Source organism: Cervus elaphus, chromosome 9 (genome assembly GCF_910594005.1).
Source record: "Cervus elaphus chromosome 9, mCerEla1.1, whole genome shotgun sequence".
Lineage (NCBI taxonomy): Eukaryota > Metazoa > Chordata > Mammalia > Artiodactyla > Cervidae > Cervus > Cervus elaphus.
The window spans coordinates 23,283,526-23,307,657 of record NC_057823.1 but is presented as its reverse complement, the minus strand read 5'-3'; the positions used below and the strand labels follow the sequence as shown (position 1 = coordinate 23,307,657).

Sequence of the window (24,132 nt, the reverse complement as noted above, 5' to 3'; positions counted from 1 at the left end):
TATTTCCATCAGCAAAGCGCTATGACCCGTATTTTCTCGTCCACATTCCGTGAACGGAGCAATCTGCAGGGAAACTGAGTCTGGACTTCCGGGTGCAGGAGAAGGACACCGGGGAACCGCGGAGCGGACACCATGGGGTCCGCCGCCCCCAGAACTGGCTGTGCGCGCAGCCCAAGTCCCAGGTGGGCAGATCAGCCAAACATGTCTCCGTGGCCTGTCACTGGGCAGGGGCGGGGTCTTGTTGTATTCTCCAATTAGCAGCGGCTGGGCGGAGTCCAGACAACCAGAATCAGGATAGGATGGGACCAGGAGAACTGTCCATCAAGGCAGGGGCGGGGAAGAATTACTGTCCAATCAGAGCGCGGGCCCTGGAAAGCCGTCCAATGAGGGCACGCGACGGGTGCGCTTCCAGCCCCGGGAAGTTTCTCTCAGCCTCCGCAACACTGGTGTGAACGAGTCCCGGCGTTATCTGGTGTCCTGTCCCAGTCGCTCTCACTAGCCGAGGTCGCAGGGCATTCTTTGGAGAACCCGGAACGAGGAGAAGATGGTGAGTGCATGGCTCAGGGCCCTAAGAGAGAAAAGTTCCGGTTTGCACGGACCGGAACTTTCCGAAAATGACGGCTGGCCGGGGTCTCTCCCACCCACGGGGTTCCAACCCAAGTTCCCTCCTCGACCGCGGGGTGGGGACCCAGAGTCCTGTCCCGGGGTCCCGACCCGAGTCTCCCTCTCGGCTTCAAGGTGGGGTCCTGACGTCCTGTTCCGCGTCCCGACACAAGTTCTCCCTCGGTTGCGGGGTGGAGACCCAGCGTCCTGTCCCGGGGTCCCGCAAGGAAGGGACCCGATGTCCTGTTCTGGGTCCCGACCCATTTCCCCCCTCGGGGGGGGGGTGCGGCGGGGACCCGGCGTTTTATACCGGGGTCCCGACCAGAGTTCCCCATCTCGACCGTGGGGTGGGGGGACATAGCGCTTTGTCCTGTTATTGCGCGGGGTCCAGGGCGTCTGGACACAGCCTGTGGTCCCGTGGGCGTCGGAGGGAGGACAGGACGGCTCCCAACGGGCCGTTAGGCTCAAAGGGCGGGGAATCCTCCCTGAACCTCACAGATAAAGTCAAGCCCGGACTAGTAGAGGAGACTGTATGATAAAGAAACACTGTTGCGATAGGGCAGACGCGCCAACCACACCGCAGAGGGCTTTCGTCTTCAATGAGAGGAGGGGGACCAGGAGGGAAGCTGGGCGAGTGAGGCGCACGGATTCCGAGACCAGCGTGGCTGTGCTGAGTCCAGCTCAGCAACACAGAACGAGAGACGGGTGCCAGCAAGGCATAAGAAAACACAGACAGAATAGAAAGAAAGATGGGACCGGGGAACTCAAGACCTCGAGGATCAAGAGCCCCGACATTCAATGCCGCATGACTTATATTGAACTTCTTGGTATCTGTTTTTTAAGCATCTGTTTTTTACGATAACATAAGTTTCCCATGTTCCCGGTCACGTCCCCAGTTTATGTTCTTCTTTTGAACTTATATCTTATTTTCTGTACAAAGGGCACCATATGGCTGGGAGCAAAGATCTCCCCGCAGGAACATCAGAGAAACAACCAGTGCGTGTGCAAGCAGCTTTCTGACTTGCGCTGACGGGGCATTGCTAAGTCCGCACTCCTCTCTCTCCATCTGCTCAAGCAGGTCACTCTGACCCCAGCCAATCAGCCCATGTACTCTGGTTATTTTTTGTTGCTGTTTCCTGTTATTTTTTTCTCATGGTTTTGCAAAGACATCTGGAGAATGTTTTCCCACATGGTTGGACTGGATAGGGCTCCTGTTCTCTGATAGGTTGCTGTTCTCTGAAGAAGCTGACCAGGGGCTTGTTCTGAACCTCAGTGTTGCTCAGACATGGGGGCGACCCAAAGTTCAGGAACCTGTGGGGAGGACTGTCCTAATGTGGGGTTAGAAATGGGACACAAGAGAACTTGGTCAAGCCCAAATGTGTGGGACCACGGACCTCCTGGTGTCAAAGGTAAAATGTCAAAGTGGGGCTGGCCTCTGCATTCCTGCAAGGAGCACCACAGAGTATCTTGTACTTTGGGAACTGATCCACAGTGACTTTCCCCACAAGTTGATTTCTGCCTCAGGAGGTCCCAATGCTCTCCTGTCTCCTGTAGAACAGCAATCAGTATTGAGTCTGCAAAGAAAAGAGTTTTATTTGGGGTCTTAAGAATTGCAATTTGGGGGAACATGGGTTTGATTTGATGGAATACTATTTATGTTTTTGAGGCATGACAAGAAGATGTAAGCATATTGGGCTCTTCCTAATGTTGATTTGTGTGGCTTCCTTAACCAGCAGACCTTCTCAAAGGGAGGAGTGTCTGCTCCACAAGAAAGACTTTAAAAAAAGTATTCCTCCTCCTCCCACCAGCAGTGTAACTCCAAGATAATATTCCTTTCCTAATCCTGTCAGGGGTCATGCTGATCTCCTGCAGATTTAGACTGTATTTTTGGTGAACTTGATGAGAAATGTCATTGCATCATTTTGATGTATGTTCCTTTGTCTCAGAAATGTATATGACTTATGACTTCCCTGGAAGTCCAGTGGTTAATAATCCACCTTTTAATGCAGGGCACTCAGGTTCATCCCTGGTTTAGGGAACCTAAGATCCCACAAGCAGCAGAGAACGACCGAAAAATTAAAAAAAAAAAATTTATATGACTGCCTTAGACTTCTAGCAAGTGGAACCGTCCTCAAAGTTTAATAAGAAACTATCTCCTGGGTTATAATCCTCAGATTGGCTTAAATAAAATTCTCTTATCTTCTCTATTCGATTCACTTAATTTTTCATCAACAGCGTAAAACTGAAAGAGTGTTGTAGGGAGGAGAAAGAGTATCAGGCTTATTAAAGGAAAAGCCACAGGGTTGTTAAAGTTGCCTGGAATGAATTATGGTAGACACTGACACAGGGAACCAAATATTTGTCCTTGAGAGACAGGCTGTCATGAGTTATTTAGGGGAAGGGTCCGTTTAAGTATCTTGACTTTCTGAACCACTGGGCAAATGTTCTGGAGCCCTGCATTAAGGCAGTAAGTAGTGAAAAGTTCAGATTCCATCTGGGCTGATTCCTGCATAAACCCCAGTTCTTCAGTGGCCTCCTGGCTCCAGTTTATAGCGCTCCCTTAGTAATACTGACTCCATTTTATTTTTCCTTTCATACCTGTCTCGTCCTTTCCTGGCTCCCGGACTTTGGGGGTAGCCCTGAACAGGGAGCACTGAAAGGAACTGAGTGGCACTTTTATGTTCAGGAAAAGGGGAATGCAACCTGTGAAGTGATGCTGTGTCCGTCTGGCCAAGGGTAGATTCGGCTTGGAGTTCACCGGCGCTGCCAAGTGTCCCGGAACATAAGCCAGGCAGTAAAGGGCTGAAGCCGACTACCCGTACTTCCGCCCTGCTTGGCCACGTGGCCTCCAGCCGGCCTGTCCCTCACAATCTAGTCCTTCATTTGTTGTCAATCAAGGCCCGGAAGGGGGTGTTCCCAGAGGTATATCCAATCAGGGACGGGGGTGGGCACGTTCGCTGACATGGTGACGTCGCTCTTTGCCTGCCGGGGCGTCCCATCGCACCTACCTCGCTGGACACTTGGTGTCCCCTTGCTGTCGCTCTGACCTGCCTGAGCCATTGGGCTGCAGGGCCACGGAGAGAGCCACCTGAATGCGGGGGGAGGGACTGAAATGGTGAGTGTATGGGGCTGGCGCTGAGACTGGCTGGGGCTGGTTTGAACTGGTCGGACGGGACTCCCCGCCCCCGGCTGGACGGTAGTCTCCACCGTCCACTTCGTTTCGCGTGCCGGCCTCCTATCCGGTGCTCGCGGGGCTCCCGGGTCCCGACAGCGATGTGGGGTCTCGTGAGTTCCAACCGGGTCCTTGGTCTGTTGGATGTCTGGCTGAGGACGAGGCAACGTCCGGAGCGGGTCGTCGGGTTCTGGGGTCCTTCCCGGGACCTGACAGATGAAGTCAAGTCCACAGTTGGTCAGAGAGACTCTATTGCAAATGCTGTTGCCAGAGCGCCGAGGCTTGGGTCTCAGGGATGTGCCAGCGTCGCCAGCCACACGGAAAAGTGCTCTTCTGTGTGAGGAAGGCTCGCTGACAGAATCAGAGATCCTGTGGTCAGGGCATCCTCGGCCCAGGTCAAGGGGGAACTTGATCTGCCGCTCAGTGAACCTCAGTTTGGGAGTTGTAGAGGGGAGTGACCCAGAGTTAGGGGCATTTGGGAAGAGAAGGTTGGAGTAAAGTTTGGGTAAAAAAAAATGGATTTATTGGGGAACAACAAAAAACTGCAATTAGGGACAGACGAGGTATAGCAAAAGCTATAAGCAAGTCCAACAAACTTATGTATTGGGGGAAAAGGAGGGAATTGAGAGGGGTTGTATTGGTGTAATAAAATCCGTGGGGAAAATGGAAAATTCAATTTTTCTCATTGGCTAGTTGCTGGGATAGCCAGTTTCTTGAGAAGATGCAGTGTATGTACATGTTTTTCTGCTGGGTGCTGTAATTGATGATTCTTTCTTGTTTTCCATTTTTCTCTTGGGGTCCACAGTCCGCATTTCTTCCTCTAATTGATGTCAAGTGGTACTGGGTGAGGCTCTCCCTTCTGGCTCCACCCTTGATTCTTTTTAGGTAGTTTTCAGTTTCTTAATTTTCACATAGGCCATTGAGAACACCTGGTCAAGACTGTGGCATTGAAACAACCCAAACCTTCTAACAAGAAACCTTTATTCAAATGAGTTATTCCAGAGGGAGAAGGGTCTGTTCCACCAGACACAGGAGGCCCTGCAGGAGGGAAGACATGTGACCCTAAGATCTTCAAGTGTCTCAAGAGCTGTGCAAGGAGAATTTTCCTTTTACAGAGAGGAGTGACCAGAACCAGGAAGGGCCAGGTGTGGTGCTTGGACGGTAGATCCCTGAGGCCAGCCTGTCCTTAGGAATCTGTGTGCTGGCTGGGGTGAAGTAGGCCAAAGTTCAGGGGGAAGTCGAGGGGCTGAACCAAAGTTTGGCCAACAAGCACTTGTTCTGCGTGGTCATTGGGGCAAGCAGGTCCCCTAATCACAGTGAGGTGGAAATGGGGCTTTGGGGTTGGGGGGCAGTATTTGGCCTTGCCCTGAATAAACAAAGGGTCTCCTTGTGAGTCTTTCTGAATCAAGTGGGGCAGTTTCTTGCAGCTTCCCATTTTCCAGAACACTGAAGTGTGGGGAGTCCTTTCACCTTCCTTATGTGTTCCCAGGAGAACAGAACTCACAGAGGGTTCAGCGTTGTCCCCTGACATGGGGGAGCAGCCTCCTCTGGTCCAGCTCTGCACGAATAACTTCCCTTCCTCCAGCTTCAGGTTTCAGCAGGTGTAAAATATTGAATTCTTCTTGCCTGCTTCTCCTCAGTGAGGGTGGTAACATCTCAGGTCTCTGCTCTTTCCTGAAGGCTCGGGTTCTCCCGGGTCTTTGGGCCCTAACCAGAGATGCCTCTGGGGAGAAGGGAATGTTCTGTCCTCCATTAGAATGCCGGAAATGCAGGCATTCCCACCCCTTCATGTGAAGTGGGTGGAGATGTGAATGAAGAAGATTCTTAGGAATCTTAGCAACTCTTCCATGAAGAGTGTCTGGTGCTGGTCCACTTCCTGTTATTAGTCAGTCAGCAGACATAGAAATTCTGGGAACAGTGACCTGTGCTATGGAGACTTGCTCACTTCTTTTTAGATGAGTCACAGCTTGTTGTTATGAGGAGTTAGTGAACTGATGCCTGTCTTCCCAAAGGGATGAGCAGTAACCAGTTTCTCGAACCAGAAACCTGCCCTAAAATTTCCCTCCCGTGCGTTATCCAGGAACACAGGCGGAAGCAGCAATTTTGCAGATCCTCATTCACACACGGAGATGGAGCATCATGTCTGCTGTAAATGACCTAAAGCTGGTGCATCCCCTGGGGTTGGGGACAAGCTGAGCCTGGGAAGGAGGGGAAGGAAGGTGCCCTGGGGTCTTGCTGGTACCTTTTCCCACATGGTTGGCCTCAGACCATAGAACCACCACAGAAGGAGCTGTTAATGGCAGGAGGGTGGGGGAGGGGATCTGCCTGCAGAAGTGCTGGGGGTGATGTGTCCCCTAAGGCTGGCTGTTTCCTGACCTTTGCTTTGGGCCTTATCCAGGGAGGACCAGTCAAGGGAGTTGGCGGATTGTGAGGTGTGCGCCCTGAGTGAGTGTGACTGTTGGACATGGTGAAGTCTCCTTGGGTTCAACTGCTGCTGAGAGGATGGATGAACTTGAGCGTTTCCTCCTGGTGAAAATTGAAGCTCAGAGGAGGGGCCTTTTTTTTTAACCACCACGGGGAAGCTCAGTCCCTCCCCCTGCCCTGGGGGCACCCCTTGGCCCCCAGTTCACACAGCTTTGACCTTCTGACTTGGGGTCTCCTGTGCACCATGGGCAGCAGGCTGCTGATCTGAGCAGCTCACACTTGGCTGCTCTCCCCTTTTGTTTACTCGATGAGAGTCTTCTGCCCTGTCACTCAGTGTACAAGTGTGTAAGATATTTTTCTTCCATTACATGAAGGTGTAGGATTTTGTTTTTTCAGATATACTTGCTTATGTGTGTGTACAGTTTTTAAAAGAATTCTTTACTCACTTTGGAGCTGTGCTGGGTCTTCATTGCTTCGTTTGGGCCTTCCCTAGTTGCAGTGAGCAGAGGCTTCTCTTGTGGTTCCCAGGCTCTAGAGTGCAGGCTCAGTTGTGGCTCACAGGTGTAGTTGCCCCTCGGCTTGTGGGATCTTCCCAGACCAGGGATCAAACCCATGTCCCCTTCACTGGCAAGTGGATTCTTAACCTCTGGGCCACCAGGGAAGTCCTTTAAATCTATTGTTAATTTCCTATTGTATCCTCTTTTCCTTTCTTTCTGGGACTCCAGTGATACTAATGTTTTGTGTTTGTCCCACAGGTCTCTAAGACACTTGTCATTTATTTTTTTGTCTATTTTCTCTCCGTTGTTCAGATTGTTGTTATTCAGTCGCTCAGTCACGTCCGACTGTTTGTGACCCCATAGACTGCAGCATGCCAGGGTTCCCTGTCCTTCACCATCTCCCGGAGTTTGCTCAAACTCATGCCCATTGAGTAGGTGATGCCATCCAACCATCTCATCCTCTGTTGTCCCCTTCTCCTCCTGCCTTCAATCTTCCCGAACATCAAGGTCTTTTCCAATGAGTCAGTTCTTTGTGGCCAAAGTATTGGAGCTTCAGCTTTAGCATCAGTCCTTCCAGTGGATGTTCAGAGTTGATTTCCTTTAGGATTGACTGGTTTCATCTCCTTGCAGCCCAAGGGGACTCTCAAAAGCCTTCTCCAACACCACAGTTTGAAAGCATCTGTTCTTTGGCGCTCAGCCTTCTTTATGGTCCAACTCACATCTGTACATGACTACTGGGAAAACCACAGCTTTGACTAGAAGGACTTTTGTTGGCAAAGTAATGTCTCTGCTTTTTAATACACTGTATAGGTTTGTTATAGCTTTTCTTCCAAGGAGCAAGAGTCTTTTAATTTCATTGTGGCAGTCACCATCTGCAGTAATTTTGGAGCCCAAGAAAAGAAAGTCTGTCACTGTTTCCATTGTTTTCCCATCTAGTTGCCATGAAGTGATGGGACCAGATGCCATGATCTTAGTTTTTTGAATGTTAAGTTTTAAGTCAGCCTTTTCACTTTCCTCTTTCATCTTCATCAAGAGGCTCTTTAGTTCCTTTTCACTTCCTGCCATAAGGGTGGTGTCATCTGCATATCTGAAGTTATTGATATTTCTCCTGACAGTCTTGATTCCAGCTTGTGCTTCATGCAGCCTGGCACTTAGTGTGATGTACTCTGTAAGTTAAATAAAAGGGTGACAATATACAGCTTTTGATGTACTCCTTTCCCAATTTTGAACTAGTCTGTTGTTCCATGTCTGGTTCTGTTGCTTCTTGACCTGCATACAGGTTTCTCAGGAGGCAGGTAAGGTAGTCTGGTATTCCCATCTCTTTAAGAATTTTCCACAATTTGTTGTGGTCCGCACAATCAAAGGCTTTGATGTAGTCAGTGAAACAGAAGTAGATGTGTTTTTGGAACTCTCTTGCTTTTTCTGTGATCCAGCGGATATTGGCAATTTGATCTCTGGTTCCTCTGCCTTTTCTAAATCCAGCTTGTATATCTGGAGGTTCTTGGTTCACATACTGTTGAAGCCAGTCTAACTGAAAGGATTTTGAGCATGACCTTGCTCACATTTGCTTGTGAAATGAGTACAACTGTGCAGTAGTTTGAACATTCTTTGGCATTGCCATTCTTTGGGATTAGAATGAAAACTGACCTCCAGTCCTGTGGCCCCTGTTGAGTTTTCCAAATTTGCTGGCATGTTGAGTTCAGCACTTTAACAGCATCATCTTTTAGGATTTGAAATAGCTCAGCTGGAATTCCATCACCTCCACTAGCTTTGTTTGTAGTGATGCTTCCTAAGGCCCACCTGACTTCACATTCCAGGATGTCTGGCTCTAGGTGAGTGATCACACCATTGTGATTATCCAGGTCATTAAGATCTTTGTTGTATAGTTCTTCTGTGTATTCTTGGCTCCTCTTCTTAATATCTTCTGCTTCTGTTAAGTCTGTACTGTTTCTGTCCTTAATGGTGCCCATCTTTGCATGAAGTGTTCTTTGGTATCTCTAATTTTCTTGAAGAGATCTCTAGTCTTTCCCATTGTGTTGTTTTCCTCTGTTTCTTTGCATTGTTCACTTAGGAAGATTTTCTCCTTGCTATTCTTTGGTACTCTGCATTCAGATGGGTATTTCTTTTCTTTTCTTCATTGCCTTTTGCTTCTCTTGTCTCAGCTATTTGTAAGGCCTCCTAAGACAACCATGCTGCCTCTTTGCCTTTCTTTTTCTTGGGGATGGTTTTGATCACTGCCTCCTCTACAGTGTTATCCATAGTTCTTTAGGCACTCTATCAAATTTAGTCCCTTAAATCAGATTGGTTAAATTCTGATGTCCTACTGTCAAGTTGATTGATTCTTTTCTCTGTCATATTCATGCTGTATTTTAAACCATCCAGTTTTTTAGTTCAGTTCAGTCACTCAGTTGTGTCTGACTCTTTGCAGCCCCATGAACTGTAGCACACCAGGCCTCCCTGTCCATCACCAACTCCCAGAGTCCACCCAAACCCATGTCCATTGAGTCGGTGATGCCATCCAACCATCTCATCCTCTGTCGTCCCCTTCTCCTCCTGCTCTCAATCTTTCCCAGCATCAGGGTCTTTTCATATGAGTCAGCTCTTCGCATCAGGTGGCCAAAGTATTGGAGTTTCCGCTTCAGCATCAGTCCTTCCAATGAACACCCAGGACTGATCTCCTTTAGGATGGACTGGTTGGATCTCCTTGCAGTCCCAAGGACTCTCAAGAGTCTTCTCCAACACCACAGTTCAAAAGCATCAATTCTTCGGCACTCAGCTTTCTTTATAGTCCGACTCTCACATCCATACATGACCGCTGGAAAAACCATAGCCTTGACTAGATGGACCTTTGTTGGCAAAGTAATGTCTCTGCTTTTTAATATGCTGTCTAGGTTGGTCATAACTTTCCTTCCAAGGAGTAAGCGTCTTTTAATTTCATGGCTGCAATCACCATCTGCAGTGATTTTGGAGCCCAGAAAAATAAAGTCAGCCATTGTTTCCACTGTTTCCCTTTCTATTTGCCATGAAGTGATGGGACCAGATGCCATGATCTTAATTTTCTTTTTTTTTTTAATTTTCTGAATGTTGAGCTTTAAGCCAACTTTTTCACTCTTCTCTTTCACTTTCATCAAGAGGCTCTTTAGTTCTTCTTCACTTTCTGCCATAAGGGTTGTGTCATCTACATATCTGAGGTTATTGATGTTTCTCCCGGCAATCTTGATTCCAGCTTGTGCTTCCTCCAGCCCAGCGTTTCTCATGATGAACTCTGCATATAAGTTAAACAAGCAGGGTGACAATATACAGCCTTGACGTACTCCTTTTCCTATTTGGAACCAGCCTGTTGTTCCATGTCCAGTTCTAACTGTTGCTTCCTGACCTGCATACAGGTTTTTCAAGAGGCAGGTCAGGTGGTCTGGTATTCCCATCTCTTTCAGAATTTTCCACAGTTTATTGTGATCCACACAGTCAAAGGCTTTGGCTTAGTCAATAAAGCACAAATAGATGTTTTTCTGGAACTCTCTTGCTTTTTCAGTGATCCAGTGGATGTTGGAATTTGATCTCTGGTTCCTCTGCCTTTTCTAAATCCAACTTGAACATCCGGAAGTTCACGGTTCACATACTGTTGAAGCCTGGCTTGGAGAATTTTGAGCATTACTTTACTAGCGTGTGAGATGAGTGCAATTGTCAGTTACTTATTTCAGCTCTAAACTTTCCATTTGGTGGTTCTTTGTAGCTTTTATTTCTTTGCTGAAATTTTCAATTTTTTTATTCATTTCAAGTGTGTTTGTAATTACTCGTTGAAGTATTTTCTATAGCTTTAAAATCTTTGCCAGATAATTCCCTGTGTGATTTTGGTGTTGGTGTCTGTTGGTTGTCTTTGAGGTGTAGGTTTTTATTCATTGGTTGGTTGATAGCACCTTCCAGCAATCAGCCCCCTGGATGACGATTGTCCTGATCTTTTTTTATTCTTTGCCGCTTTGTAGGTGTCCCTCATCACCAGCAGTGTTTTATATGGTTTTGCTTCTGCTGCATTTGTAGTAAGTGAAGGTGACCAGTTCCACACCAGTAGCGGCACACAGAAGGCTTCTCTGTGGTTCTCAGTCCGTCTGTTTCAAACGTGCTCATGTCAGAGGAATGGCTCCCCCAGTTCACTCCTCCATCCAGTCCTTGTGGGGCTTGGGTTGTCTCACATTTTTAAAAAAGTTTATTTGGCAGCACATGGGGTCTTTAGTTGCACCATGTGAACTCCTAGTTGCAGTACGTGGGACCTAGTTCCCTTGCCAGGGATTGAACCCAGGTCCCCTGCATTGGGAGCATGGAGTCTTAGCCACTACACCACCAGGGAAGTCCCTCACATTTATTTTTGATTTGTCAGCAGTGCTGTTATTCTCCTTTTTGTCTCCCAACTCTAAGTGCAAAGTGTGAATATTTTATATCTAGGGGAAAAATTGTGGGATTGTAGATTATGGATAAGTTAGAAATACTAGGAAGTGTAGAGGGGTGACTGGAGTTGAGTGTTGATTCCATGCCATTTCTAGCACTTGGACAATCCAACTTAATTTTTTTTATCTTTTGTGTCCGTTTTGTGTGAAATGGGGTCTGCTTGTGATTCTAAGTTGGTTTTTACTGATAACCATTGGTGGTGAGCATTTCTTTCAATGGGTAATTCATCTTCTGTGAAATAGTTTCCTCACCTTGAACTCATTTGTATGTCTACTGATTTCTTATGTTTTATTTACATACTGTGGATATTCATCTTTTTTCATCTCTAGGTATGGCAAATATGTTCTCCCAGATTGTGAGTTATCATTTCTCTTGATTCTTTACTTTTTAAAATTCATTGTTAATTGGAGAATAATTGCTTTACAATGTTGTGTTGCTTTCTGCCTTATAAGAAAGTGAATCAGCCATAAATTTACATATATCCTCTCCCTCTTGAACCTCCCTCCCACCCCCACCCCAATGCTGGGGAATTCTTAACTTTAATAGAGTTGGATGGAATTTATCCATCTCTTCCTTTGTGGCTTACTTTTTTCCATATATAAGAAAACTTATCCTACACTCAAGTCATAAATGCGTTTCCCTGTAGTGTCTCATAGAGTGTCCTACTTTCTTCTTTCACGGTTAAGTCCACAGTGGATCGGTTATTACACATGTAGTTACAAGAGAAAAGATTTCTTACTTCCCTGGAGATAGCCGGTGCTGCTGCCCCATGTGTCAGTCGCCCCCTCCCAGCAGCATGTGCCCTGGCATAGATCCAGCTGGGCCTGTTTCTGTGCACTGTGGTTTTTTCCATAGGTGTATCTGTCCATCCCTCTGTTAACACCATCCTGTCGTAATCACTGTAGTTTAAAACATTTCAGTGTGCATTAGGAAACATCCCACCACCTTACTCCATAGAAAATCTTGGTTGTTTTTATTTTTTTGGTTGTTTTTAGAAATTCGTCTTTTATTTCAGTTTTTAGAAGTGGTTTTTAAGTCAAACAAAGCGGAACAAACCAACCCTAAAAGAAACCTTGCTGTGCACTGGAATGGTACTTTCATAAAATTCTTAAATGGGAGAAGGTGACATCATGGTCTCTTCTGTGGATATGGCTCATCTCTCCATTTCTTTCTTTCTACTGTCATTAAATGTTTTGTAATTTATCCACTAAAATATTTTATAGACATAATTGAGAAAGAAAACTAGTATTAGTAACAATCAGTTTTTACTTTTAATTAAAAAAAAATTCTTTTTCCTGTGGCATGAGTCTAGCCCTGTTGTTTTAGGTTATTATCCCAGTGTCATTTTGACAGTCTCTAACCTTCCACCTATTACACTACCAGTGGTAGCCCTGGTGCGGTGCTGGGTGGGTTAAGGAAGGGGCCAAGTGAGACAGAGATGTGGGGAAGGCAAGGGCGTCTGGGCTGGGTGGCAGTGAGAGAATGGGCTGGATGGCTCATGCTGGGACTCTCACTCGTTTGGGGAGCTCATGAGGCAGTGGGGAGGGCTGCCTGAGATGGAGGAGCCAAGGAGGGCACATGGATGTGGGGGGGACACTTGGGATGAGGGCCAGATGGTGGCCTTCTGCTCACGGGACATACACACACTCAGACACCACTCTCAGATGAACACTTGGACACACATACCAATACGCTTCTTAACCTCCACCCTGCCCCCAGCTCCCTGCCTCTCACCCTGCTCTCCTTTTCCATCCCACTTACCCAGCATAGCCTGATAACATTTATAGTGTTGTTTATGGTTTGTCTCCCTGCTGGAAGGCAAGCTCCAGAAAGACAGGGTGCTTGACCTGCCTTGTCCACTGCTATATGTCCATCTCCTTAGGCTTAAGTGATCAGTAGGTAAGAACCTGGTGGCTCAGGTGGTAAAGAATCTGTTTGCAATGCAGGAGAATTGGGGGAAGATTCCTTGGAGAAGGGAATGGCAACCCACTCCAATATTCTTGCCTGGAGAATTCCATGGGCAGGGCAGTCTGGCGGGCTACAGTCCATGAGTTGCAGAGTCAAACACCACTAAGCACGGATGCACGCAGATAAGAACTGAGCAACAAGTGAACCCTGCAACCAGTGTGTGCCACCTGGTGCCTACGCAAACATGCCCAGTGGCCCACAATACTGCCACAGATGTTCTCAGACGCTGATGTTCTCAGTCACATGCATACAAGCGCTTGCTTACCCCCAGACTCACACATCCATGCAACACACAGCTACACGGACCTTGCTGCCACTCACAGGTTCTTTCAGATTCACACCCAACCGTCTAGGTTCCAAGGTTTGTACTCCTGCAGACACACGCCAGCATGTCCCTGCTCCCCACCCTCTCAGCTTTTAAAAGTTGATTATATTTTTAAAAGATCTGTTTAAACATTTACATTTCATCTGCTTGTTTTGCTTGATCAAAAAACACTGAGATTTGTTTTTGTGAGTTTCCAGTCTGCAATGATATGATACTGCCAGTGGGCATTTGTGAGTTCTGATAATGTTTTTAAAGTTCATTGATTTTTTTTTTTTTTGCTATGGATCAGTACTTCCTTCCTCTTATTGCCAGTAATATTCCATCGTGAGATTAGACTGAATTTGTTTATCCAAGTCAGTTCATGGCCTTCTCAGTTGTTCCCATGTTTTGGCTGTCACAGCTCATGTGGCTGTGAATGTTTGTGTGTATTCGTTTTTGTGTTGGTGTTTTACTTTCGCCTCTCTTGGGTAGATAGATAGCTAGAGTGGAATTGCTGTTATATGGTGCTGTGTTAATAATCTTCAGGATTTGCTGGAGTGTTTTCCAAAGTGGCTTCACTATTCTACCTTCTCTCCAGTGGTGGTTGAGGGTTCCAGGTTCCTCACATCCTCCCCAACACTTGCTTGTCTGTCTTACAGCTCTTCTAGTGGGTATGAAGAAGTATCTGTGGTTTTCATGTGCATCTCCTTGATGACTAATGTCCCATTCCCCCCCCGCCCCCCCCCCGCCTTTGGCCACACCGCACAGCTTGTGGTATCTTGTTTCCTGACTAGGGAGCCAACTGAGCAACCAGGCAGTGAAAGCGCTGAGTCTTAACCCCAGGACTGGTAACAAACTCCCTAATATTCCACATTTTTAGGAGTTTGATTAGCAAGCCCCAGTTGCAGCCCAAGGTTAGGTAGCCTTGTCTTTGTAGCTGATATAGTAGTAATTTTATCATCTAGATTTCCAGAATATATCTTTGATTAAAATTCTAATTTATAAAAATAATCATTTGCTTTGTATTTCAGGGGTGTGGTGTCAGCCTATATTGTCCTAAAGATAATTAGGTGTTTTTTCCTCTGTGTTCAAGTTACCTTCGACTCTGTTGCCATCAGGTCTTCTGCAGCTATTGTGGGGCATCCTCCTTGTACTCTGGGCACTTGGTTATTTATCCGAGAGACCCTGCTGGCTCCACCAGCCCCTCAGGAGCCAGGCCTCCTCTTAACCCCACGTTAACTCCACAGGTGTCCCAGGCCCGGGATCCTGACCTGTGCCTGTGCCCTTGGTGTCCACTTCATCCTGCAGAGGGCTGTGTGTTTCTGTCAGATATGAGGGGACCAGACCACGCTTTTACATGCTGTTTCAGTCAAAGTGAAAGTTGTTCAGATGCAGTGGTCCTGGAAAATCTGTGTCCACAACCTCCTGACAGTATGCTCCCATCCTTGGGGAATCAAGGAAGTAACTTACAAGTAGGCCACATACCCATTTCCAAGTCATCTGAATAATTATTTCATTTTCAGTATTTGTCCAGCCTCATGATCTGCTCTATTTCATTAAAAACAGTTCTTTTTCATTATGTGTGTGTTTATCAGTTATTGCTGTTACATGGTTTCATTGTCCAGCACTCACCATCACTGAGAAACCTGCATTAGATTTGCTGGCATGTGATCACTTCCTGCAAGAGTATAAGCTCAGAAGTCCTAGGAACTGAGTCCATTTCCCACCTGTCGGCCTCCCCAATCCTCCCACACTCGGGGGTGAAGGAGGAGCCTCGCTGACACAGAACATGTGGCTGTTTCAGGACTCAGTGGTCTTTGAAGACGTGGCTGTGAACTTCACCCTGGAGGAGTGGGAACTGTTGGACCCTGCTCAGAGAAAGCTCTACAGAGACGTGATGCTGGAGACCTGCAGGAACCTGGCCACTGTGGGTGAGGATGGCTTCCTCCCTGCACTGTCTTTAGTGAAGTTACTTCTTACAATGTCCTTTCTTATGAGTGATGAGGATGGGAATATTTTGAAAAAAATATGGTCCCCACCTTTTTAGAACCTACCTAGAGTAGATAGCTTTTCCGACAGTGTGACTGTACTGAATTGATTTTTATTACTCTTGATCAGAATCCTGAGGCTCCCTAATTTCAAAACTGTGAGCACGGTCTCCAGTGTCACCTTGGGGCAGTGAGAGAAGCATAATGGTTTTCACCCTGTGAAAGTTATCCTGTGATCAGTACACATTTGAGATGATCTTGCTGCAGTTAAACCTACACTTAACCTGTCCTCCACCCTCCCCAGGAGCAGCATTCTCTAGGAGCATTTTGGCAGCCGCACTCTGTCCCACCTCCCATGGGCAGCTGGGTCCATGGACTTCACCCAGGGCCTCTGTACCTGTGATCACCAGGGAGCACACCTGCTCGGGAGGACCAGGTTCTGGGTCAGGGAGGGATATTTGGACTTATGCGTTAGCAGCACAGCTCAGGTCTCTGAGAAGGTGATAGGTGTCATTAACTTGGCTTCCCTCTTGGAGTTTTCATCCATTCTTGTTCACTGAAGTCTTTTTGGAGCTTCTCTGACAAAGGGATCATTCGGGAAAGTGCATTTTGCCCAGTTCCTTTCTACTTTGCTTCTGTGAGGTACTTATTAGTGAACAGACTGCCATTTTGACTCATTTTCCCTATGATGGCCATCACTCTCTCCTTGGGTTGTTAATTATTAACATAGCTCACAGAACTCAGAGAAACATGCTTCTTACTAGATCACAGGTTCATTATTAAAGGATATAATTCAGGAACAGCTAGATGTAAGAAATGCATCTAAATTTGAGGAGGAGTTTCTGTGCTTCTCCAGGTGCCAGTTTCACCACATCTGTTTGTGTTCACCAACCCAGAAGCGCTCCAAACCTTTTTTTCATGCCTTCATTACATAGGCATGGTTGATGAAGTCACCAGCCATTGCCAGTTGCTTTGATCTCTAGCTGCTCCCCCACCCCCAGAGGTTTGGGGGTGCTGGGGGATATGGGTGGGACTGAAAGTTTCAACCCTTTAATCAAGTGGTTGTCTTTATTGATCCGATACTCAGGATCTTTGCAACAGTTTCTTTCATTAATATAAACTCAATTGGGATGGAAAAGGCTTGTTATGAATCATAGGAAACCTATTTCACCTTTCTGATCCTGAAGCATTTTCTGGAAATGAGCACAAGAGACCACATATTGTTACTTTTATTGCTCAGGAAATTCCAAGGGTTTTGGGATCCCTCAGCAGGAAACAGTGGATAAGGACCCAGTTTATTTGAGAAGTACATGTTGGTCATCTCAGTGACCAAATGTGTGTGTGTGTGTGTGTGTCTGATAGATCGCAATATCACACATCTCCTTGCTTCCTTTATAAAATTATTTTACATTTTTGAATGAGTCTATGGAGAGAAATCTAGATATGGTCTCTCTTTCCTTTCCCCCACCATTTCTTTCCCAATGATTTAATTATGCTTCCAATCATTGCAGGTTCTTGCCCGCAAGTTAAGGTCAATATATCAAGTCCTCAGTGGGATATTTTGGAGACTGGACTGTGCATTGAACAGGAAGTTGTAAGATTCACAAGAAATGACTCTAGGTCTGTTTTGGGAGAAAACTGGGCATTTCATAACCTGCGAGATCAGCATCTAACTGAGGAGAGGCATGTGAGGTGAGTGGCACTCCCACAGGGAGAAGGGGGATGAGGGATCTCAGCAGAGTGTTAGACTCATGTGATGGTAAAGAAAGGTATGAAGTCGCTCAGTCGTGTCCGACTCTTTGCGACCCCATGGACTGTAGCCCACCAGGCTCCTCCATCCATGGGATTCTCCAGGCAAGAATACCGGAGTGAAAAAAAATAAAAGAATAGAGGAGTGGGTTGCCATTTCCTTCACCAGGGGATCTTCCCAACCCAGGGATTGAACCCAGGTCTCCTGCATTGCAGGCAGATGCTTTAACCTCTGAGCTACCAGGGAAGCAGCTAAACAATTGTAAAGTTAGCTAATAAACAATTGTGTACTCAGAATTTTTACAAAACAATACTTTTATAAATGTGCTATAGATACTGAGCATCAGAAACTTAATTCAGTAGGAAACAATGATTAGAAAACCTCGTGTAAAAAACACTGAAAGTTATGGCTCTTTGAGCCCTCAGCCAGAGCATTAACCTTTGTTGCACTTTGTCACGTTGCAGAGAGTGCTGAAAACATGCCCATTCATTGAAAATCACAAATATATAGTCAAAATAATCATGAATAACCATAAACAAATCATTAATCCCTAATAATTCACTTCCTGTTTTGACCAGAAATCATTTGGTGGAAAGTCTCTGTGAAGGTAAAGAAGATCATCAATCTCTAAAAACTCCAAACAGGATTATAGATCTTACTGTGCATGAGAGTTATCAGATTAAAATTCAGCCTCATCAATGCATTACATGTGGAAAAGCCTTCAGGGATCATTCCTTGAAGAAGAATCAGCAAAAGTCTCACACTGGACAAAAACCTTATACATGTGAGGAATGTGGACAAACCTGCAGCTGTGTCTTGTGCCTCAGCCCTGCTGGGGAAACAGACTTTATAGAGAAACCTGATAAATGTCAAGATGCTGGGAGAGCATCTAAGAGATGCATGAAGAGTCACAGTAGTAAACAGTCCTTAGACTGTAAAAAATCTGGAGAAGCTCTCACTTTTCAGGGACATAAGAGAGGTCAATATGGCCAGAAAATCTATGTGTGTGACGTGTGTGGGAAATCTTTCAGTTATTATTGCCAACTTAAACGGCACGTGAGAACTCACACTGGAGAGAAACCCTACAAATGCAAAGAATGCGGGAAAGCTTTTACTGGCATCTCACACTTCCGAGAACATGTGCGAATGCACACTGGAGAGAAGCCCTATGAGTGTAAGCAGTGTGGCAAGGCTTTCAGCTGGTGCACTTACCTTCGGGAACACATGCGAACACACAGTGGAGAAAAGCCCTATGAATGTAAGCAGTGTGGCAAAGCTTTCCCCTATCTCAAATCCCTGCAAGGACATGTGAGGATACACACAGGAGAGAAGCCTTATGTGTGTAATGATTGTGGGAAATCCTACAGTTGTCCTAAGTACTTCAAAAAACATGTGAAAACACACAGTGGAGTAAAACCCTATGAGTGTACAGAATGCAGAAAAGCATTCATCACTTCTTCATCCCTTCGAGAACACATGAAAACACACAGTGAAGAGAAGCCTTATCAGTGCCAGCAGTGTGGGAAAGCCTTCAGGTATCCGAGATCTTTGCAAGGACACATGATAACTCACAGTGAAGAGAAACCGTACGAGTGTCAGCAGTGTGAAAAAGCCTACAGGTGTCTCATATCCCTGCAGAGACACACAAAGACGCACACTGGAGAAAAATTCTGAATATGAAGACTGGTGGGAAAGCCTTCTCCCTTAAAAGCTTATAAATGAAGCAGTCAAGGGGGAGAAACATTATGAATGGAAAGAATGCAGGGAAAGCCTTCAGCACTTCATTTATTTTGTACTTGAAAACTCAGGGTAGGATGAATTTTTTTAATGGAAATAAATATGGTTTTTCCTTATAAGTGCCTCATCTTGAATAGGGATCCCAGTGTATTAATTTCTAGTTTGTGTTGCTGATCTGAACACTTAAGATAATAACCATCCCTCTATGTTCCCATCATCTTTACTACTTGTGTGTTGTTACCCTGGACATTAAATACACAGTTATATACTACATGTCTCAATGTCATTACAATGTCTTTTGAACCCAGAGTGAAAGGTTTTTTTTTTTTCTGATTTGTGTTTTTTTTCTATGTGGTATCAGTTTAGATGAAAATATTTTTGATCTTTACTTTGCCAAATGTTCATAGTATGTGATCATAATATGATCATAATATTGTTGAAAAGTATTTTCTCATCCACTGTTATAGATACTGGAATTTCCTGACTCAGTATTTACCCTCCTCTGGAGTTTTTATACTGAAAGGTATATATCTTCTATGTTTCTTTTTTGCTAGTGGATACTATATCTGTGTTACTCACAGTTCAGTCACTCAGTCGTGTCCGACTCTTTGAGACCCCATGAATCGTAGCATGCTAGGCCTCCCTGTCCATCACCAACTCCTGGAGTTTACTGAAACTTATGTCCATCGAGTCAGTGATGCCATCCAGCCATCTGGATGGCATGGATGGATCCAGCCTCTGTCATCCCCTTCACCTCCTGCCCCCAATCCCTCCCAGCATCAGGGTCTCTTCCAATGAGTCAGCTCTTCACATGAGGTGGCCAAAGTATTGGAGTTTCAGCTTCAGCATCAGTCCTTCCAATGAACACCCAGGACTGATCTCCTTTAGGATGGACTGGTTGGATCTCCTTGCAGTCCAAGGGACTCTCAAGAGTCTCCTCCAACACCACAGTTCAAAAGCATCAATTTTTTGGCGCTCAGCTTTCTTCACAGTCCAACTCTCACATCCATACATGACCTCTGGAAAAACCATAGCCTTGACTAGACGGGCCTTTGTTGGCAAAGTAATGTCTCTGCTTTTTAATATGCTATCTAGGTTGGTCACAACTTTCCTTCCAAAAAGTAAGCGTCTTTTAATTTCGTGACACTGTTTCCACTGTTTCCCCATCTATTTGCCATGAAGTGATGGGACCAGATGCCATGATCTTAGTTTTCGGAATGTTGAGCTTTAAGCCAACTTTTTCACTCTTCTCTTTCACTTTCATCAAGAGACTTTTTAGTTCATCTTCACTTTCTGCCATAAGGGTGGTGTCATCTGCATATCTGAGGTTATTGATATTTCTCCCGGCAATCTTGATTCCAGCTTGTGCTTCCTCCAGCCCGGCGTTTCTCATGATGTACTCTGCATATAAGTTAAACAAGCAGGGTGACAATATACAGCCTTGACATGCTCCTTCTCCTATTTGGAGCCAGCCTGTTGTTCCATGTCCAGTTCTAACTGTTGCTTCCTGACCTGCATATAGGTTTTTCAAGAGGCAGGAAAGGTGGTCAGTAATTGTGGAAGGTCTTGAAAGACCTTCTGTCTTGCCTGGTAATGTTTGTAATTTGGCCTCTGCTCATTGTCCTTGACCTCAGTTAGAAATTGGACACAAAACACTGAGTTAAGAAGAATGAGTTGTTGGCATGGAGATGAAAGCTGCTGTCTAGATTCTACTGAACTGTGTTGTCATCTTGGGTAAGGTGGGAAACTGTATATCCAGAGTCCTTCTGTTAGTGATTCTGAGTTAGAATTCTTGAGAAGAGGAAGATGCATGAAGTCTGGAGCTGGAGTGAGGAAGCCATGATTCTCAACTCTTCTGTACCATCAGGAGACAGAGCTGCAGGGCAGCCTGGTGGCCTGAGCTCCAGCACTGCTTTCTCACCTCTGGCTCTGCCTGTGTGGAACAGCCCCGGTCAGACACATGTTTGATGTAGTTTACCTGCTGGGCAGCAGTGTGGACTCTGCTCAGCAGTGTGGATAAGGCCCCTCATCATGGGTCCTCTTTGGTTTTCAGGATCATACAGTTCCCTGCATGTTCCTGTGGCTCTTTGGGGTCTATCAGGCCACTTGAGGCTTCAGAAGATCCCTCGGTAATTTTCTCATATTATGTGGCCCTCTTCATGTCCAAGGATTCTCCTAATTACATGATTTCTGTGGGAAGCATCTTGTTCCTCTAATAGGGGATGTTTCCTTCCTCCACCATGGCAGATGTAATATGGCAGCCACAAATGTGGGAAACCTCTGCCTTTGGTTGCATTGTTGAGAGGCTGTAATGATGCTGCATTTGTTGTTTTGAATACTTCCATAATTGAGATAAGCACTTTTGCATATATTTGGCCCCTGTGAACATTTTCTCTTATAGCTGGCTGCTCTAAATGATAAACCTACTATGTTTAATAGCTTTACATTTTTAATATGAACTCTCCTATTTTCTGTTGTCAGATGTTTTCTTCACGTGTATCCTGCTGAGAAACTGACTCACTAGTTTTAGCCATGTCTCAATTTGAAACAAAAGAAAAGGGGAATTTATTCCCAATTATAGATTGAGACAGGTTTGGACCTGGGCCCCTTTGCTGCAGTGCTTTCACCCTAACAGACATCTCCCTGGAACAACAGGATACAGAGAAACTACAGGGGAAACTAAAAATAACTGCACACATGAGCAGTTGGGGCAAATTACCAAGAACAAGATACAAAATGAACAAAAACCCAGCTGCCACTTACAAGGTGTTGGGGTCAAAAGCAAGGTCCTATGCATGATCCCTGCCCACACCCCCAGGGGGTGAGACCCACTAAGCCACTCAGGGCTGAACTCATGGACCTGCCCCCACCCTGACCCCTTTTAAGGGACCAGCCCACCACCCCTCCAGGATCCAGTGAGGGCACCTGTTACTTGTTTTCACTCCCTCCTTCTGCAGCTGGAGTCCCAGTAATTCAGTCCTTGCCTGAATTCCTCATCTGGCCTTTTAGCAACTTCTGTTGAAGAGTCCAAGGACCTGAATCAGTAACAAAAATAAAAACATTGAGAAAATTGAAAATATGGTCAGAAAGAAAATGGCTAAATATGGCACATACAAAGCAGATGTCAGCAACTAATTACATCTTCATGTATAAACTGGTTCTCCACCAGGAGTAATTCTGCCCCTGGGGGGTAGGGGGGACTTTGGTAGTGTCTAGAGACAATTTTGGACATCATGATTGACTGGGGAGGGGCTGCTGCTGGAGCGTGCCTAGGGGCTGGGATTGCTGCTCCACACCCTACAGCGCACAGGACACTCCCACCAAAAAGCCATCTGGTACCAAATGTTGAATCTGAGAAACCCTGGTGTATAAAAACTGAATCTTTAAAATAACATTGCAAATACTTCCTTGGCATTCCAGTGGTTAAGACTCCCCACTTACAGCACTTCCAGTGCAGGGGCATGGGTTTGATACCTGGTCCCAGAGCTGAGATCCCACATGCCCCATGTTGCAAAAGAATTAAAAAAACATTGCAGGAAGAGGGGGGAAAAAGCTGGAGGTGACTATGCACAGGATTGTTAACAGCAGTTTTTGAACACATTTAAAAAGAAATCTTATGTACACACAGACTACAAGACAACATGTCAAATTAGAAATGGCCACCTCTAGGGGGAGAGGAGGAGGAATTTACTGGTTTACAAATGTGTGTGACAAATATGGCTGAAAGATAAAATGTGTAATACTTCTCTATACTTCTTTATTTCATTAAAAAGCAAATATGTAAATAGTGTTTCATTGAGATTAAAGAATTACTTTGGATCTGAAAGAAAATCATTTCTCTCTGAAAATTCACAATAATAAGGGGGCTCTCCTGGCGGTCCGACTCTGCACTTCCACTGCAGGTGGCACAAGTTCAGTCCTTTGGAAAATAAGATCCCACGTGCTGCCCAGTGTGACCACAGGAAAAAATAGTATGATACCTAATGAGTATCTGGGGTTTTTCTAGCGGGTAAAGAATCCACCTGCCAACGCAGGAGACCTGGATTCGATCCCTGGGTTGGGAAGATGCCCTGGAAGAAATGGCAACCCACTCCAGTAGTCTTGCCTGGAGAATCCCATGGACAGAGGAGTCTGGCGGGCTACAGTCCAAGGGGTCTCAAAGGAGAGGGACACGACTTAGTGACTAAACAATGAATGTTTGCTCCACATCGTGCATTACTTAAACAGGGTTTCTTGGTATCTGCTGTATTAAGCACTGGAGATAATTCTGAGTGATAAGTGCAGCCCCATTCAGTATAGGGTGTTGAGAAGCACCTCTGGCTTCCACTAGATGCCAGTAACACCCCACCTCCACCTGTCACGTGAGAGAAAATGTCTCCAGGTAGTGTCAAGCCTGTGGGTGGGATGGGATAAAATTGCCCCAGGGATGAGAAGTCACTGCTTTAGACCATTCATTTGATACTAGTCTTTTCTCCAAAATCCATGGTCAAAACTGCTGTCCTGCTGCCTGCACTTAAGAGGGTCTAAGACTTTAATATGAGGATGACCACCACGACGACGAACTGACACTAAATAACACTTTACATCACACTCAGTACTTCCTAAAATGCTGGTACTGTTATGTACTCTCGATACACAAACGACAGGCATCTTATCTTTGTGGTTCCCAAGGAAATAGGACCTGAGTCCACGATGCCGCCCTCCAGAGCCGACGTTACATTTGCACGTGGCTTGCTTTGCTCTGAGCCAACGGAAACGACGCTGTATTTACATCTCATCTACACGCACACCCCCGAAATCCTAAAGTGGGTCAGAAAATCTCGCGCCCCCAACCAAATCCACGGGGGTTCATTCCCGTGCTACCAGCCTCCAACCGACCAGAACTCGGCAATTCGAACTTCCAGCAACAATTCTGCCCTTTGAACTGTGCCCCGCCCTTTGACGCATTCCCGGCGCCGCCGGCCGTTCCTCCAGACTCGGCCGGAGCAGACACAGGACCAGGCCTTGAGGTGGTGACAGGAAAATCCTCCCTCAGAGGAAGCAGCCTGGCCGGTGAAATTAACAGCAGAAGCTACCGCCGCCGCCGCCGGGTCCCAGAACACCGCTCCTGCTTCCGGCTCCGGGGCTGCTGGTAGCGGAAAAAAAGGCAGGCCCAGGGCTTGGGATTAGCGGAGCCTCAAGGATGGGTGGGCCAACCGCGTCCTCCAATCGCCGAGCAGAGAAACTTGATTTGTGGGCAGTTCCTG

General features: G+C 46.1%; 1 protein-coding gene and 1 long non-coding RNA gene across 5 annotated transcripts; one reads left to right on the top strand and one right to left on the bottom strand.

Moving 5' to 3' along the window:
• The first annotated feature begins 421 nt into the window (after positions 1–421).
• On the top strand, positions 422–19,162 carry LOC122699733 (zinc finger protein 77-like). 4 transcript variants are annotated; one of them, XM_043912054.1, is made up of 4 exons: positions 422–547; positions 15,216–15,342; positions 16,911–17,091; positions 17,728–19,162. In XM_043912054.1, the coding sequence occupies exons 1-4, from the start codon at positions 545–547 to the stop codon at positions 18,821–18,823; spliced, it is 1,407 nt and encodes a 468-aa protein (XP_043767989.1). In that variant the 5' UTR covers positions 422–544; the 3' UTR covers positions 18,824–19,162. The 4 variants fall into 4 exon arrangements, with proteins under 4 accessions (XP_043767989.1, XP_043767991.1, XP_043767990.1 ...); XM_043912055.1 differs by lacking the exon at positions 422–547 and adding an exon at positions 3,559–3,718; XM_043912056.1 differs by lacking the exons at positions 422–547; positions 15,216–15,342 and adding an exon at positions 3,558–3,718.
• Positions 19,163–20,314: 1,152 nt separating this feature from the next.
• Positions 20,315–24,132, bottom strand: LOC122699736. The gene is made up of 3 exons (XR_006342667.1): positions 23,765–24,132; positions 21,812–21,921; positions 20,315–20,819 (listed from the first exon to the last, which is right to left on the bottom strand). It is a non-coding gene; the product is annotated as an uncharacterized LOC122699736 (long non-coding RNA).

Excerpts from the sequence above, each read along its gene's own strand:
- LOC122699733 (XM_043912054.1), top strand. Across the intron at positions 15,343-16,910 it reads CAGGAACCTGGCCACTGTGG|GTTCTTGCCCGCAAGTTAAG; the intron begins GTGAGGATGGCT and ends CAATCATTGCAG. Across the intron at positions 17,092-17,727 it reads ACTGAGGAGAGGCATGTGAG|AAATCATTTGGTGGAAAGTC; the intron begins GTGAGTGGCACT and ends TGTTTTGACCAG.